Source organism: Bombus affinis, chromosome 16 (assembly GCF_024516045.1).
Source record: "Bombus affinis isolate iyBomAffi1 chromosome 16, iyBomAffi1.2, whole genome shotgun sequence".
Classification (NCBI taxonomy): Eukaryota; Metazoa; Arthropoda; class Insecta; order Hymenoptera; family Apidae; genus Bombus; species Bombus affinis.
This window is the reverse complement of record NC_066359.1, coordinates 1,075,342-1,091,731: the sequence shown is the minus strand read 5'-3', so window position 1 is coordinate 1,091,731 and position 16,390 is coordinate 1,075,342. Positions and strand designations below refer to the sequence as shown.

General features: G+C 37.7%; 2 protein-coding genes and 1 pseudogene across 3 annotated transcripts; all 3 read left to right on the top strand.

The window, feature by feature from the left end:
* Window positions 1–982: 982 nt before the first annotated feature.
* On the top strand, window positions 983–2,856 carry LOC126925924 (pre-rRNA-processing protein TSR1 homolog; annotated as a pseudogene).
* Window positions 2,857–4,202: 1,346 nt separating this feature from the next.
* Window positions 4,203–16,114, top strand: LOC126925923 (pre-rRNA-processing protein TSR1 homolog). Its single transcript, XM_050741935.1, has 4 exons — window positions 4,203–4,514; window positions 15,503–15,668; window positions 15,734–16,008; window positions 16,076–16,114. The coding sequence occupies exons 2-4, from the start codon at window positions 15,536–15,538 to the stop codon at window positions 16,112–16,114; spliced, it is 447 nt and encodes a 148-aa protein (XP_050597892.1). The 5' UTR covers window positions 4,203–4,514; window positions 15,503–15,535.
* Window positions 11,382–13,065, top strand: LOC126925666 (pre-rRNA-processing protein TSR1 homolog). 2 transcript variants are annotated; one of them, XM_050741465.1, is made up of 3 exons: window positions 11,385–11,653; window positions 11,736–12,006; window positions 12,191–13,065. In XM_050741465.1, the coding sequence occupies exons 1-3, from the start codon at window positions 11,608–11,610 to the stop codon at window positions 12,204–12,206; spliced, it is 333 nt and encodes a 110-aa protein (XP_050597422.1). In that variant the 5' UTR covers window positions 11,385–11,607; the 3' UTR covers window positions 12,207–13,065. The 2 variants fall into 2 exon arrangements, with proteins under 2 accessions (XP_050597421.1, XP_050597422.1); XM_050741464.1 differs by having other exon boundaries at window positions 11,382–11,653; window positions 11,736–13,065.
* Window positions 16,115–16,390: the final 276 nt, after the last annotated feature.

Below are 16,390 nucleotides of genomic sequence, written 5' to 3'. Positions count from 1 at the left end.
TATTGTGTTTAAGATTTATTTAATGTCAAAGATTTCTTTGTTATTAGCTTTGGGATCAAGTTCTATTAGAAATAGTGGCAATGGCTGTTTCGTATCATATATCTTGTTATATTATTTATTGTTCTTGCTTGCTATCCGATTTTTGCTAATTCCTCATATATATTTTTTGTGTTTGTCCTTGGGTGTAGTCCTCTAATTACTATTTTGTAGCCTTTTTCTGCTTTGAGCTGGTATGTATGATACCCAGTGTTTTTCTCCTTTAATGCTTGCGTCACTTTTCTAAAGATTTCTGCACATTTTGTTTCTATTTTTACTTGTTCTAGTTTTAACAGCTTTATACTGTAGTTTTCTGTTCCAGCAGTGTTGTTTAATAATTCGATTAGGAGATCTATTATTATTAATTTTCCTAATACTAACACATCTTTATTAATTTCAAAAAGTTTAAAATCTTCAATGTAATCGGAACAAAATTCTGCGGTAGATATTAGTGCTATTCGTGTGTCGCAGCGTTTGCAATAAGCTACGAATGTGTAACTCAAATGTACTCAAATGTAGTGACGTGTCGAATTTTCTTGTACGAATTCTCCATACATCTCTGAGTGATAGGCTGGAAGTTCTCCAACCCGTGGACCATAGTATTCCTCCCCTTGTTCTTGTTCATAATAAACGACACCCATTCTGTACATAATAGGAAACATTTCCACTATTAACGTGTCCCTTTTGTTTGTTGTCCTTGGTCCGCCCGTTTGTCGGTGCGCCACTGTTTATTGCGACTGTGCGCTAATATTAATGTAGTATCGTGGGCAAAAGGCCTAAGATATCGGCCGAACCATAAACAATGTCGCGAGAGCCGCGGCATCGTCGGTCACATCAATGTGTCGTCGGTCCTTTCAAACGAATAGTTTCATGGAAGGGGCGTGCGTGACCCTGGCCACGGGCGTTTTCAGGACACGTGCGCGATAGGGCGGGAAAAGATAAAGGAATGCTAAAGACTGTGTTACTTGAGAAGCCGGACAGAGTGAGTTGAGAAGCGAGAGTGAGCGAGTGCAGAAGCAGCAGAAGCCGTGAAGTCGAGAGCCGAATATAATAATAAGACGTGTGACGATATTGTAATCATTTCGTTGTTTTGAATATTATTTATTAAATCAAAACATCATTACTTGTCTTTTCCTCTAAGACCCATTTAAGATACTACATTAATTTATCTATATGTATTTCCGTGACATTCCTTTTATTTCGATTTTAACATTATAGTTGTTGAGAATATCGAGTATTTTGTGAGGTGAATTGTATACTGGTTTCAGAATTTCCCTTTTTTGAGTTCTCTCGATAAATATCTCAAATTTCCCACTCTGAAATCTTGCCCATTGATATGTCTTTCGTAATATTCTTTAAACATTAATGTTGATTACATTAGATTATCCTTTGCTGCGAGTTGTATCGTGTTTATCTTGTCAAGTAAATCAAGATGCCCGCAAAATAACTCATGAGCAGAGAACTTGATTCTTTCATGTACAGAAGTGTTGTGGGAAAACATGGCTCCCAATTCCTTGCATCCTCTGTATATAATTTGAGGTACTCGACCACAACGTAGTGCGATAGTGAACGTATTTCGACAAACGTATCCCACTACCGATTTCCCCGACGTTCCTTTCCCTTAAGTTATCTGCTTTTAGTTCCATTCTGATAATAGTTCCAGATTGGAAGTACTTGATGACTGGGAAAAAGAAATTGTTATGCCCTGTGTTGCTCAAGGTTTGACGACTCCTCTGATAGCACTTACAAATATTGAAAGTCTTCACATAAAGGTATCAATTTCATGAACTTTATTATTATTTTTAAGTGGCTTCCTGAGAGAAAAGTTTTGCAATTAGATACTCCCACTGATTCTTTCAATGTTTCACGATGTGTTGATATGCAAAAGCAAAGAACTGCATCATATACAGACAAAAGAGCTCATTTGTTAGCAGAAGAAATAAAATTTAAATGTAATGAAGTAGGTATTGATGTAATAATTATCTATACTAATTAAAAGATAAGTATATATCCAAATTTGATTTCATTTAGAACTCCACAGAGCTTGAAATTTTTATGATCTCAGGATATCTTAGGAACGTCCCATTAATGGTCTACTTCACATACTTGAATTGGGAGATTTTCAAATGTCTCAAATTGATGTACCTGAAGATACATATCCAGTGGAGAAAAAGTTGAAGAAAGATTGTAATACAATGGACGATGAACCACCCACGCGGGTTCTTGCACGCGCAGATCCAGGGAAACAAGTAATTTCATGAAATGAAATAAAACTTTGAATTTTTAAAAGCAATAATCAATTTTCTTAATTTTTTAGGAATCTGTCGAAAGTGAAAATATACCTGACCCTATGGATGCTGAACAAACTTGGCCTACAGAACAGGAATTAGCCGAAGCTAAAGCTCAAAGGAAAAAAATTGTAAAGAGAGTTCCAAAAGGAACTTCTGAATATCAATTAGCTTGGATTCCTGATGAGGATGGAGGTATTATTTTTTTAGTCATAAATTAAATTTGGAGACACATATTATTCTTTGTTTCTATTTTGCAGAGGAATTGAGTGAGTGCTCGAACGAGATGTCTGTTGATGAACCAAAGTCTGAAGCAGATAGTGGACCAGATGCAAAAGATGAGGAGGAATACAAGACAATTACTGTGTTCGAAGTTCCTGATGAACGATTCGATATCGATATGACAAAAAAAAGCAGCAATGGAAAACTTGAAGAGTATGTTTGTCGAATATATGTATATTACATTATCGAATATGTATTATTGAAATCTTTAACCACAATTTTTCAAATATAGATGCAAAATTAGATGCAAAATTTTCTGACGAAGTAGATACACCTCAAGATATGTTGACAAAACAGAGGTTTCAGAAATATCGTGGACTTGAATCATTCAGAACAAGTCCGTGGGATCCGGAAGAAAACCTTCCTACGGATTACGCTAGAATATTCAAATTTGAAAATCTTTATAGGACGCGAAAACGTACATTTAAAGAATCTCAGGAAATAGAGGGTGCTATGGTATGAACATTTGATTAATTAAACACTAATTATCTATTCATGCTAAATTATACAAATATTTTTAGCCTGGTTGGTATATCACAATTTATGTTGTAAATGTAGGGCAAGATCTTTTTATCGCATTTTCTTCATTGGAAAATCATCCGTTAATTGTATTTGGTTTACCATCGAACGAGCACAAAATATCTGTCTTAATGTGGCATTGAAACATACTGATATTAGTCCACAACCGGTGAAATCTAAAGAAAAATTGATTTTTCAATGTGGATTTAGAAGATTCACTGCGTGCCCAATATTTAGTCAACAGACAAATGGAAACAAACATAAAGCATGTATTATATTCTGTAAGATTTTAATATACTCTATTTATATCTTGTTACCAAGAATAGAAATATTTTTCAGTATGAGCGGTATTTTCGGCCAGAGAACACTGTCGTAGCAAGCATGTACGCTCCAATTATTTTTCCACCATGTCCAGTATTATGTTATGTTTAAAAATTGAATAAATCATTGGTAAGGAGGCAATAATTATATGCAAGTTAAAGGTTGATTTTATTCTTACATCATTACAATATTTTTGTAGGAATTAATTGCAATCGGAAATGTATTACTAGTTTATCGGACGGTTATCTGTTCAGATGTCCGCAAAATAACTCATGAGCAGAGAACTTGATTCTTTCATGTACAGAAGTGTTGTGGGAAAACATGGCTCCCAATTCCTTGCATCCTCTGTATATAATTTGAGGTACTCCACCACAACGTAGTGCGATAGTGAACGTATTTCGACAAACGTATCCCACTACCGATTTCACCGACATTCCTTTTCCTTAAGTTATCTGCTTTTAGTTCCATTCTCGTAATAGTTCCAGATTGGAAGTACTTGATGACTGGGGAAAAGAAATTATTATGCCCTGTGTTGCTCAAAGTTTGACGACTCCTCTGATAGCACTTACAAATGTTGAAAGTCTTCACATAAAGGTATCGATTTCATGAACTTTATTACAGAAACGTCAAGATTTTAAAAGCTATGTACAATCCGAACTTTCTAAGTGGCTTCCTGAGGAGTTCTAAATGAAATCAAATTTGAATACATACTTATCTTTTAATTAGTATAGATAATTATTACATCAATACCTACTTCATTACATTTAAATTTTATTTCTTCTGCTAACAAATGAGCTCTTTTGTCTCTGTATGATGCAGTTCTTTGCCTTTGAGTACCAACACATCGTGAAACATTGAAAGCATCAGTGGGAGTATTTAATTGCAAAACTTTTTCCTCAGGAAGCCACTTAGAAAGTTCGGATTGTACATGGCAACCGTCTGGTAAAGTAATAATACACTTCCGGTTGCAATTAATTCCTACAAAAATATGGAGAAAAAGTTGAGAAAACATTGTAATGCAATGGACCATCCACGCGGGTTCTTGCACGCGCAGATCCAGGGAAACAAGTAATTTCATGAAATAAATTTTGTAGAGGAATTGAGATGTCTGTTGATGAACCAAAGTCTGAAGCAGATAGTGGACCAGATGCAAAAGATGAACCTGATGACCAGCCGCCGCAGTCTCCTGAAGGTCAGGAGGTTGCACAGGACGGTGGCCATCAGGGTAGTGAGGGCCTTCCGCACCATTTCGGCGGCAGCAGCGGCGGTACTCGCCGGGTTCCCCCCGTCCGAACTGCAGGCACTGAGGTGTCGTGAGATTTACCTCCACACTCGGGATCTGTGGAACGGGGTCGATTCGGTGGGCGCCGACGTTGAGGGTCGGACTCGACGGGTCCTGCTCGACAGATGGCGCGCCAGCCTCGACATGAGAGCGGGCGCGCCGGGGTTAATGGTCCTCGAGGCTGTCCTTTCAAACTGGGACGTTTGATTGGACGGGGCCGAGCCCCCCCTGACTCACAGGGTGACGCAGGTGCTCACCTGGCACGGGTGCTTTGGTGAATACCTACACCGAATCAGAAAAGAGGCGACCGCGCGTTGCCACCACTGCGATGCGAGCGTGGATTCGGCGCAGCACACGTTGAAGTACTGTCCGGCGTGGGCGCGGTCGCGCCGCAACCTCATTGTGGAAATCGGATGGGACGTCTCGCCTCCGGCAAACCTCGAGGCACTGTTGGTGAACGAGAGAGGGAGGAGGGCCGTGACCTCCTTCTGTGAGCAAGTTATGCTTCGGAAGGAGGCAGCGGAGAGGGTGAGGGTGCGGAACTCCCACCCCGAGAGGATCGACCGGCGGGGCGCGGCAGACGTCGCGGACGCGCTTGGACAAGGCGCTCTAGGACCGCCGCTCCCCCCGTTGGGGTCAAACTTAGGCGCTGATTGATCAGCGCCTCAGGACCGTCAAGCAGTCCGGTAGGGGAACCAGACTGCTTTGCACGGCGGCTGCGGAGACGATGCATTCTGTGCGAGGGAGGGGCCCGGTGTGTCGCTCGCACCGGTTTCCGGGCCTCTTTCGATCGCAGCCGGGACGGTCATCGTGGAGGTTTTAGTCGGTTGGAGTCCGGCACTACCACGCTGCTTACCCCCAGAAGCGGCCTGGTATCCGTGCGGATTTCCTCCACGTAAAAAAAAAAGATGCAAAAGATGAGGAGGAATATGAGACAATTACTGTATCCGAAGTTCCTAATGAACGATACGATATCGATATGACAGAAGAAAGCAGCAATGGAAAATTTGAAGAGTATGTTTGTCGAATAGTGTATATTACATTATTGAATATGTATTATTGAAATCTACCAGCCGGCGACCTGCTAACCGAGCTCGGCAGTTCCAGATGGGACTCACGTAAGCGGGGGCCTCAAGGTACAATGTACCCGGGAACTTATCCCGACAGTCCCACCCTTGGCTTCAGGATCGTGGGTGCGCTACTACCCAAGGCCGCGTAGAGAGAGTGTAATCATACTTAAACCCCTTACACTCCCGGCAACCTTCCCTGCGGAGTACATAGAGGACTGACGTAAGCGGGACGCTTGTCCCGACGGTCCTCTCTGGCTTCAGGAACGTAGGTTTGCTAGCCCCCATAGACTCACATAAGCGAGTCCTCTCTGTGGGAACCGACACAGGACAGATTTTCGCGGCCAGCACGTACTGAATAACGGTGGTTAGCAACCCAACTACGAGCAAAATGTCGAGACGAGCGATTCGATAGTCGCCGCCATCAACGCGTTGAAAAAGCAAATAAATCAGATACAAGCGCAAATGAACGCGTTGTGCATGAATAACCGCCGACAACCGCGACCACGATCACGCTCTCGTACGAGATACCGCCGCCATTCGAGATCCCGAGATCAACCGCAGCAAGATGTTTTATGTTTACGTTTCGGGAACGCGCCAGAAAATGCAACTTACCATGCAATTGGAAATCAGAAAACGGGGCCAGCCGTTCGTAAACGCGGCAAACGACGGCGGTTTGAAATCTTACCGCATTTTCGTAATTGATAAAGACACGCTCGTCTCATATCGGATAGACAGCGGCGCCGACATTTGCGTCTACCTGCGTAGTAAAATCCGCGCACCTTCGAGAATAGTCAGTGCAAGTTGTTCACGGCTAACGAGACGCGAATCGCAACGTACGGAACCATCGCTATTCGTCTTAATTTGTCCTTTCAGCCAGACTTTAAGAAACGCCAAAAGCAAAAAGGAATCGTAGAGGTAGAGGCTATAATTCAGAACGTTCGGGCTCTGTATACGTCCCATAAACACAATATTTTATTATCGAATCTACGATAAGAATAAATATAATGTCCTGGCCCTTCTCGTTGGGGCATTCGATTGTTGCATATTAACTATATATTGCACTATCGTAATCCTCAGGTGGCAATATACATTGACAAATTTTGAACAGATGTTACGATTGTGGCGCCACTCTACAGCAAATATATCGGACAACGGCAGCGCAGTGGTTATCGCCGTAGGTTACAAACGTTCGGAATCCGTAGTCCGATTTTTCTTCCACGACACGTAAACAATAAGAAAATATAGCAGTACCCCGCAACGACATCTACACCCGCAGCCAGTATCTCGACTTCTACATACAACTAGGCTTCCCCACCTATACACCTCACGATAATAAAATGAGCCGTGACACTTTTACAATTTATGATTTTATAATTAGCGGGAAAATAACATACTCAATATTCAGATTTGTCACTCAACATAAATAAAAAAACAAATTTATACGTCCTCTGTACTGTATATCTCGTTGAACATGTGGAAAATCGTTAGTAGAACATAGATTATGAAGATATATTTTACTTCTTAAGATATATTAATTTTAGTTTTTCAGCACTGTATCATATTTGGATTTAGGCTTGAAGAACACTTCTTCTCTACTAGAGTTGCTGTTTTTAATATGTGTTTCTCGCAGTAAGCCTATAACATTGCACTATATATTAAACATTACTTCACGAATATATTATGAAAATTATGTAAGAAAATTTAAATAAAAGACAAATTTGAGGTAATAAACTAATAGAGCATGTTAAGTAAAATATGTTGTAAAACGAATAAACGATTCACTTTTTATAACATTTCATGTTGTATATCTTTTGTAAAATGCTTCGACGTACTCATTTTTTTATTATTTTCATGCAAAGTTATGTTATTTTCCCAGAACTTTATAATTTAATTTTCTCAAATTAATTTACTGTTTGAAATTGACTTCCTTCTGCGGAAACATTTTTGACTAAATTTACCCGGATATTTTCTTTATCCAATACTCAGATGAATATGCGGAGCAGTTCAAGGTTTGAATTTCGAAAGAGGTCCCGGGGCACCTCTGTTAAGCGTCAAGTAGGCCATCGTGGGGTTTTAGTCGGAAAGTCCGACACTACCCCGACACTATCCATAAAGATTTCTCCACGAAAAAAAGTTCAAGGCTTGAATATATAAAAAAAAAATAATAATTTCACTGATCTTAGTATCAATTTCAGTAATTTTAGTAGAAATAAAAGCAATTTTCAGTATTACTAACAATTTGTTTTATCCTCTTCTTACCACATTTCGAAATACAAATTTTTAAATCTAAAATTCAATCTAACAATCATCATCGAGGTTGATACATGTTTCCGTTTCGAATATACATCAAAAGAAGTGTCTTTTTTCTTAAGTTGAGATCAGAATGAGCATCTTTAGTTTATTTCTGTCTTAATGGCGGAAACAATCAAAATATGTAGTATGGGGTATGCATCAAAATATAATACAATATATGCTCAAATATACTACAACCTACTTCAATATACTGCAAGAGCGATATAGGCAATTGTGACCGAACACAGAAGACCAGGAATGATACCGTCATAAGCAGCTTGTTCCTTTTTGTTCCTTATTTGGAGTTTTAGCTTTCCTCCCTTACATTAATCAGCTCTTTGTGTTCTATCTGTTTCCTCTTTTCTATCTTTCTATCTATACTTTCTATCTTTTTCCACCTACTTAGGGACTCATTTCTTGGAATCCGCGGACACAGTACGTAATTGATCTTCATCGAGCAACCTTGTCAATACGCATCCTCATTCGCCACTCGCTTATTTGAAAAGATTTGGGAGGTAATGATTCTGATTTATTTTCCCTTAAATATCATCATCTCGATAGTATTCCTATTACAGCATGTATATATTTCATGATATAGAGTAATATCACATGATGGTGATAAAAACATACATCGAGTTCAGCAGACGTTCATATAGATCAAATTTTTGATATCCGAATTTACTACAGTGGTGCAGTGCAACATATGATTAAGTAATTTCACAAAACGATCTGAGTTAAAAATTTGGCAGGAGTCCCATTCCAGGAATAGGTTATCCAGAATAATATTTTAGGGTAAATCATATGAGATGGTTGTCACAATAGACTCAATTGTTAACAAGAACATCTTACAGGATTTTCAAATCCAAGTCGAGAATGCATTCGTAAGCAGTTGCAATTTTCATACAGCGATGATTGATTTTAGTCTCATGTGCAAGCACTAAATATGTTTTCACTTGAAACCTTTTTGGCTTCAGCTGTCTTTAGGTTTTTCTTTGCATATTATCTATTGACAGTCTTGAATGCAGTGACGTTGGTTTGAAAATTTTGAGTGGGCTCGACACCTGTGTTTTGATGAGAAACGTAATTGTTGGCAATACATCTGTTCGGTTGGAATGTACCACTGCACTGATACATTGTATTTATTGTATTGTCACCTACACCGTGACTATGACCTGTTTTCAATGGTACGAGAAGTATTTTAATTCGTACAAGGATGACTGCAACGACATAAAAGAGGAAATTAGGGAGTGCGTTGCCTGCAGCAAAAACAGTGAAACTTTGTACTCCTGTTTAGCAAATGGAGGTCGAATTACGCAAATTTCATTTTTCTGTACAAAAAAATGCAAATACGTCTGTAGTAAATGTCGCATATTCATCGAAAAGTAAGTTGTTCATAAGATTTTCGATTTTCAAATATTTTTGAGGTGTTCGCTAATTTTCTTCAAAAGGCTTTTGCATCTTACAACCTTTCCCATCGAATGCGATCTCACTGCGTATAGCTTTTTGTAAGTATTACGTAAGCAAATGTTTCATTTATTCGTTTATCCAAATTGAAATTTGATATTATTTTATATTATTGTTGGTATATTACATTGCACAATCCTTGTATCAAAAGAAACATGTTAAAATACTGGATATAGTTTCCCAACAGATAAATCATGATTCTACATTTGAAGTATACAAATGTATTCGTTTGTGAAATAATGAAAATCTTGTCTTCGTGATTAGAAAATTGATGTGTTGCATTGCATATCTGACAAAAATAATTGCACGTTTTAAGCGAATCACGTTCTTCATCTTTTTTCCGTTATTGTGTCAAACTTCAAAATGCAATTTTTTTTCTTTTATTTGTTGTTAATAATTATTTACGAATCTGCCAAATTATTTAAATTCCCCACCACATAAATAGATATCACAAGTTCAAAACGTTGCTCTGTCATCGACCAATCTGCATAGAGTTTTCGACGATATGATGATCGATATATATATCTTTAGACTTGTTATAGATATCTCCAACATATGTTGATATACGACAAATTACAATATAGTAGATAATACATTGTTGGCTAGGAACTTCCTTCTATTTTACAATTCCGTTCATCTGGACGGATTGCATTGGAGTCGGATTCATTTTCATCGCTAAATACAACTTTTCTTTAATGTTTTCTACATTGTATACTTATGGATTAACGTACATTTATACACGTATATTTATGGATTCTATACATTTTTCTTTACATTGAGATGTGAATGATACATAACGTTGCAGTGTTACATGTTGCAAATGCTTATATCGCTGTAAAATACATTGTACAGTTTATCGCAAGACTTGCTATTTTAGCAAATCCTTTTATGCCAATACGATTGCTCCCTGCTCTTTCTTGTTTTATGTTTTGTAGCACTTCAAAGCAATTCTGTTGCTATCTTTCCATTTCTACTAAAAAATTTTGTAACTTCTATGACGATGTAATTAATTGTTTACTGTAATAGCAGAATCCTGCCAATTTTATTATTATTTAAAATTTTCTCTTGAAGGGAGATTTACTTCTAAAATTTAGTGAGAAATAAAAGAATGAAGTTTTGGGTAAACTTGTACTATATTAATTTGCTTTCAAAATACCTCAACAGTAATTCATAAAAAATGTAATAAGATTCCTTCTATAACTTTAGATTTTCTTCTATAACTTTCATAATTTATTATAGCGATTTTCCATATGCTTTGCATGACATGCATAACATATAGAATATAAAATTTAGAAAATATAAACTTGTAAAACTGATATAAATATTAAGTATGTTCTTGTAGTGTCAGTTTATAACATAACCGATAAAAGAGTGTCAAGAAAAAAAAACAAATGGGAAATGCAAATGAACAATGGAAAAAGGTAGGATATTTCTTGTAAAAACAACACAACCCCTATACGTAATCTGCTGTTTCAGTTTCTTCTTTGTATATATTTGATATATCGATATTAACTGCTGGATTCTGTAAATTTTTTAATGCATTTGCTAGCCATAATGGAAACTCTACTTTGGATCCAACTTGTAAATCCTCAGATTGACACGAAAAATCCAAAAAACCTTAAACAATAGTATTCATATCTTTAACAATATTATATATCATTCTTATCAGGTATTGTATACCTAATATGAATATACTGTGATTATTATATAGATTATATATAAATATAATGTCCATATCCACATGCTCCAAGTTGCAGTTCCTTTCATCTTCTACAGATGGTGTTACAAGCCTTATCGCACAATATTGCATCCCTGGTATATGAACAAGTCATGTGTTGCCACTTATAGAAGATGGAAGGAACTGCAACTTGGAGCATGTGAGGATGTGAAGCAACACACGTCTTATCGTGGGGTTGTACACGCATGACAAACAGTTAGATTTATTATAAAGATATTTCATTTACAAGAATATATACTTTCAAACAAAATTGGAACAACAAAACAAGAAGTACACTGACCTGGTGCATTTAAGCAAGTTAATAAACTACATAAAATGGGTAGACATTATAGTAAAGGATCAATAAATAGTGAGGTTAAAGGTAAAATTATTTGCAATTTATATTATTATAGCTTTTTAATATTTTACTGCTTTCTATATTTTCTAATTTGCAACCAATATAGGAAATGTTGGAGTAAAAGTTTTATCGAAACGTGCTACTAAAAATCTTGGAAAGAGTGCCCGAAGGCTTCAATCCTCACAAATTAGAAAGAACAAGAGAGAGGAAGTGTTGCAGCAAAAAAGGAATTTTGGTGGATCCCATTCTGCACCTGTTCTTATATGCCTTATTCCATTACAAGAAGATGTTGATACTGATAATATATTATCAACAATAACAAAAGCTGACGAGTCTGCAAATATAACTAATAGTCCATGTGGTCTAATACATTTAAGGTATAATGCTACTATGATAAATGATAAATGATATTAACACTAGGTTTACGGGACCCGTCAATTTGACGGATTTCGAACTTTGAAATGAAATATCTCAAAAACCATAGCACCAATTTTAACCATTTTGCATCGTAAATTAATCATTTCATCTAAAGAATTTATACACAAAATTATTTTTTCCTAGGCTTTCTAATTTTTGAAATCTGTATGTGGTATACCTATCTCTACGGGACCCGTAAAATTTCGGGTAAACGAAAATACGCATTTTTCATTAAAAAATCGATTTATTCAAATTAAGTCTGAAAGGAACAATATTAGGCTTGTAGAGGTGTGTGTGGCGTTGTGTTGTCGTCGGTGATAGTAGTAGTTACCGGCTGTAAATGTCGTTGCTGGGGCACTGCTAATTATTCTTTTATTTTGATGCGTGGCAGAAAAATAGGATCACGGGCGCCCCGGGAATTGAACCCGGGTCCCGAACGTTCGAAACCTAGAGCACTAATCACTTCGCTACCGTGTCCGTTGCTTAGTTAGTGTCGTGTAGTGGTATTTGTTGTCGAGTGCCGCTAGAGGCTTCACGTTTAAATAAATTATTAATAAATAAAAAGTCTTTTTTTAAAATTATCACTAAAAGATAACAATAACGTTAACGGTACAGGGTAATCATATCTGTGGCGGCACTCGACCTCGGAAATTTCCAACGGTTTCGCGGCACAAAGCGCTTTATCTTAAAAGCGCTATGCCGACAAGCCTTATGTGCCATCGATATCCCTACGGCTCTTTCGCCGAATTTTCGGGAGAACGCATACGCGGCAATCGTCGCGGACTTCTAACAAACGGGCGCGATATCGATGGCCAACAAAGAAAAGAATCGGCGTGGCTTTTGAATAAAAGAGATTCAGTCTGCCCCGAGCTGGGAAGTGCGAAGGATTACGCGAAGCGAACGTTGAGAGACGAGTAGTCGACTTCCGATAACCTGCGTTAAGCATTGGTTGTTATCAAGTATTGTTAATTGTTATTTGTCGTCAGTTGTTAAAAAGTCAATAAACGTTTTTTGTTGAACACCTGAGTATTTCTTTCGCACCTATCACGACATACCACTTCATATCTTTTTTTTTTTTAACGTGGAGGAAATCCGCACGGACGCCAGGCCTCTTCGGGGGGGGGGGGGGGAGTGGCGTGGTAGTGCCGGACTCCAACCGACTAAAACCTCCACGATGACCGACCCAACTGCGATCGAAGGAGGCCCGGGAACTGGTGCGAGCGACACACCGGGCCATACCACTTCATATCTATCGAGCACATTTTTTGCACATATACTGAATGTTGTTTGTGCATTTTTCGCATACGATCTTTTTTGCAATATAAACAATAATTATTACTTCTACTTTTTTGCAACAATCCAATTGACAACTTTTTCGCACTTCTGACGTTGAAGGTGACAGAAATGAAGTGTCCGATCTTTGGCAAATGTTTTCCTTGTTTTTTCTAGCTAATTCCTCGGCTAAACAAAATATGAATTCCTTTCTGGATATTTTCGATCTGGTCACTCTTTATATAGTATCCACGCGTTTATCTCTGCCAAATCTAAAATATTGAAGAAGACTTGAAGGTGCCATCGAAAACTCCCTGCTTTTATACTATATTTGCGTGCCATTTGGTCAACACCATACTTTGTTTTATTGTAAAAAGCAATGGTTTCTGGAACACGTTTATAATTATCTTCTATTCGTACACCTGTATGTTTGGTGCTTAGAAAGGGGACTTTTATTTCAGGTTTACTTTTATACACAGTAAGTGTGCAGTTTTCTGATTTATATAAATTTGAGGAAAACAATGTCATCTTGCCCTTTTTTCCCTTGAGCATCGAGTTTCATCTTTCCCCATATAAGGAAAACCATTCAAAATATATTTTGTTTGGACGTCAACTGCTTACCAAAACTTAATGCCAAATTTATGAGGCTTATTCGGTATATATTGCGTAAACCTGCATCGGGCTTTTGTTGGAAATAATTGTTCATCTATTGAGATATTTTCATATGGCTTGTAACAGGCCTGGCTATTACTTATAAATCTGTTCCATATTTCGGATATCAGCGCAAATTTATCTGTTTGTAATCTTTCGGAGGCTTTCAATGATCTCATGATCAATGACCGAGTATATAGAATTCCTAGAATACTACGCAACTCAGCAACTGTGATTGTCCAGTCCTTTTTCAAAACTCGATGCGCCTCGGTTTCAGTGCAATCATTTCCGTGTTCCATTATGTGTCTGTCAATTATCGATTCGAAAGCACTAGTTACATAACCCGACATAATATTTCTCTTAGCATAGCCAATAGGTCCTGCGATATCCTTGAATATCATACGAACGGGCGTTCTATCCCTAGATTCTTCTGCTTTCAGTTTTATGCACTATGTTCCGTCAATTGCAATTTCAATTTCACCTATTACATTTTGGGATATACTTGGAATGCTCGTCCTTTCATCCTCGGAGTCAGGACTAAAAAGAATACGCATCCTTTTCTTGTTACGACACACTTTCAAGAAGTGTTCCTCTTCACTATCCGAAGATCATTCTATCTCTCCACTTTCAATGTATTCAAAGCTTTCACTGTCAGCTTCGCTTTGGCATAATTCATACTGATCTGCTTCGGAGGTATTCTCAGAATAATCTTCATTGATGTTGACATTTTGTCCAATATCTTATTATATCTCTTGAATTTACTCATGATTGCTAGAAAAGGGGGATTGTTCCTGTGCCTAAATTAAAGTTAAGAAAATTGATTATTGCTTTTAAAAATTCAAAGTTTTACTTCATTTCATGAAATTACTTGTTTCCCTGGATCTGCGCGTTCAAGAATCCGCATGGATGGTTCATCGTCCATTGCATTACAATGTTTTCTCAACTTTTTCTCCACTGGATATGGAGGTGCATCAGTTTGAGACATTTGAAAATTTCCCAATTCAAGTATGTGAACTAGACCATTAATGGTACGTTCCTAAGATATCCTGAGATTATAAAAGTTTCAAGCTCTGTGGAGTTCTAAATGAAATCAAATTTGGATATATACTTATCTTTTAATTAGTATAGATAATTATTACATCAATAGCTACTTCATTACATTTAAATTTTATTTCTTCTGCTAACAAATGAGCTCTCTTGTCTCTATATGATACAGTTCTTTGCTTTTGAGTATCAACACGTCGTGAAACATTGAAAGCATCAGTGGGAGTATTTAATTGCAAAACATTTTCCTCAGGAAGCCACTTAGGATTCGGATTGTACATGGCAACCGTCTGGTAAAGTAATAATACACTTCCGGTTGCAATTAATTCCTACAAAAATATGGAGAAAAAGTTGAGAAAACATTGTAATGCAATGGACCATCCACGCGGGTTCTTGCACACGCAGATCCAGGGAAACAAGTAATTTCATGAAATAAATAAATAAACTTTGAATCTTTAAAAGCACTAATCAATTTTCTTAATTTTTTAGGAATCTCTCGAAAGTGAAAATATACTTGACCCTATGGATGCTGAACAAACTTGGCCTACAGAAGAGGAATTAGCCGAAGCTAAAGCTCAAAGAAAAAAAATTGTAAAGAGAGTTCCAAAAGGAACTCATGAATATCAAGCAGCTTGGATTCCTGATGAGGATGGAGGTATTTGTTTTTTAGTCATAAATTAAATTTGGAGACACATATTATTCTTTGTTTCTATTTTGTAGAGGAATTGAGTGAGTGCTCGAACGAGATGTCTGTTGATGAACCAAAGTCTGAAGCAGATAGTGGACCAGATGCAGAAGATGAGGAAGAATACGAGACAATTACTGTGTTCGAAGTTCCTGATGAACGATACGATATCGATATGACAGAAAAATGCAGCAATGGAAAACTTGAAGAGTATGTTTGTCGAATATATGTATATTACATTATTGAATATGTATTATTTAAATCTACCGGCCGGCGACCTACTAACCGAGCAGTTCCAGATGGGACTCACGTAAGCGGGGGCCTCAAGGTACAATATACCCGGGAACTTATCCCGACAGTCCCATCCTTGGCTTCAGGATCGTGGGTGCGCTACTACTCAAGGCCACTTTTCGTAGTTGATAAAGACAGGCGCGTCTCATATCTGGTAGACAGCGGCGCCGACATTTGCGTCTACCCGCGTAGTAAAATCCGCGTACCTCCGAGAAAAAGTCAGTACAGGTTGTTCGCGGCTAACGAGACGCGAATCGCAACGTACGGAACCATCGCGATTCGTCTTAACTTGTCCTTTCAGCGAGACTTTAAGTGGCATTTTACTGTGGTCTATTATCGGCATGGATTTCTTAAGCCACTATGGGTTGCTCGTGGATCCACGTAATAGAAGATTCCTTGAC

Excerpts from the sequence above, each read along its gene's own strand:
- LOC126925666 (XM_050741464.1), top strand. The coding sequence starts at position 11,608 with ATGGGTAGACATTATAGTAAAGGATCAATAAATAGTGAGGTTAAAG. Across the intron at positions 11,654-11,735 it reads AATAAATAGTGAGGTTAAAG|GAAATGTTGGAGTAAAAGTT; the intron begins GTAAAATTATTT and ends CAACCAATATAG.
- LOC126925923 (XM_050741935.1), top strand. The coding sequence starts at position 15,536 with ATGGATGCTGAACAAACTTGGCCTACAGAAGAGGAATTAGCCGAAGCT. Across the intron at positions 15,669-15,733 it reads GATTCCTGATGAGGATGGAG|AGGAATTGAGTGAGTGCTCG; the intron begins GTATTTGTTTTT and ends TCTATTTTGTAG. Across the intron at positions 16,009-16,075 it reads CAGTTCCAGATGGGACTCAC|GATCGTGGGTGCGCTACTAC; the intron begins GTAAGCGGGGGC and ends CCTTGGCTTCAG.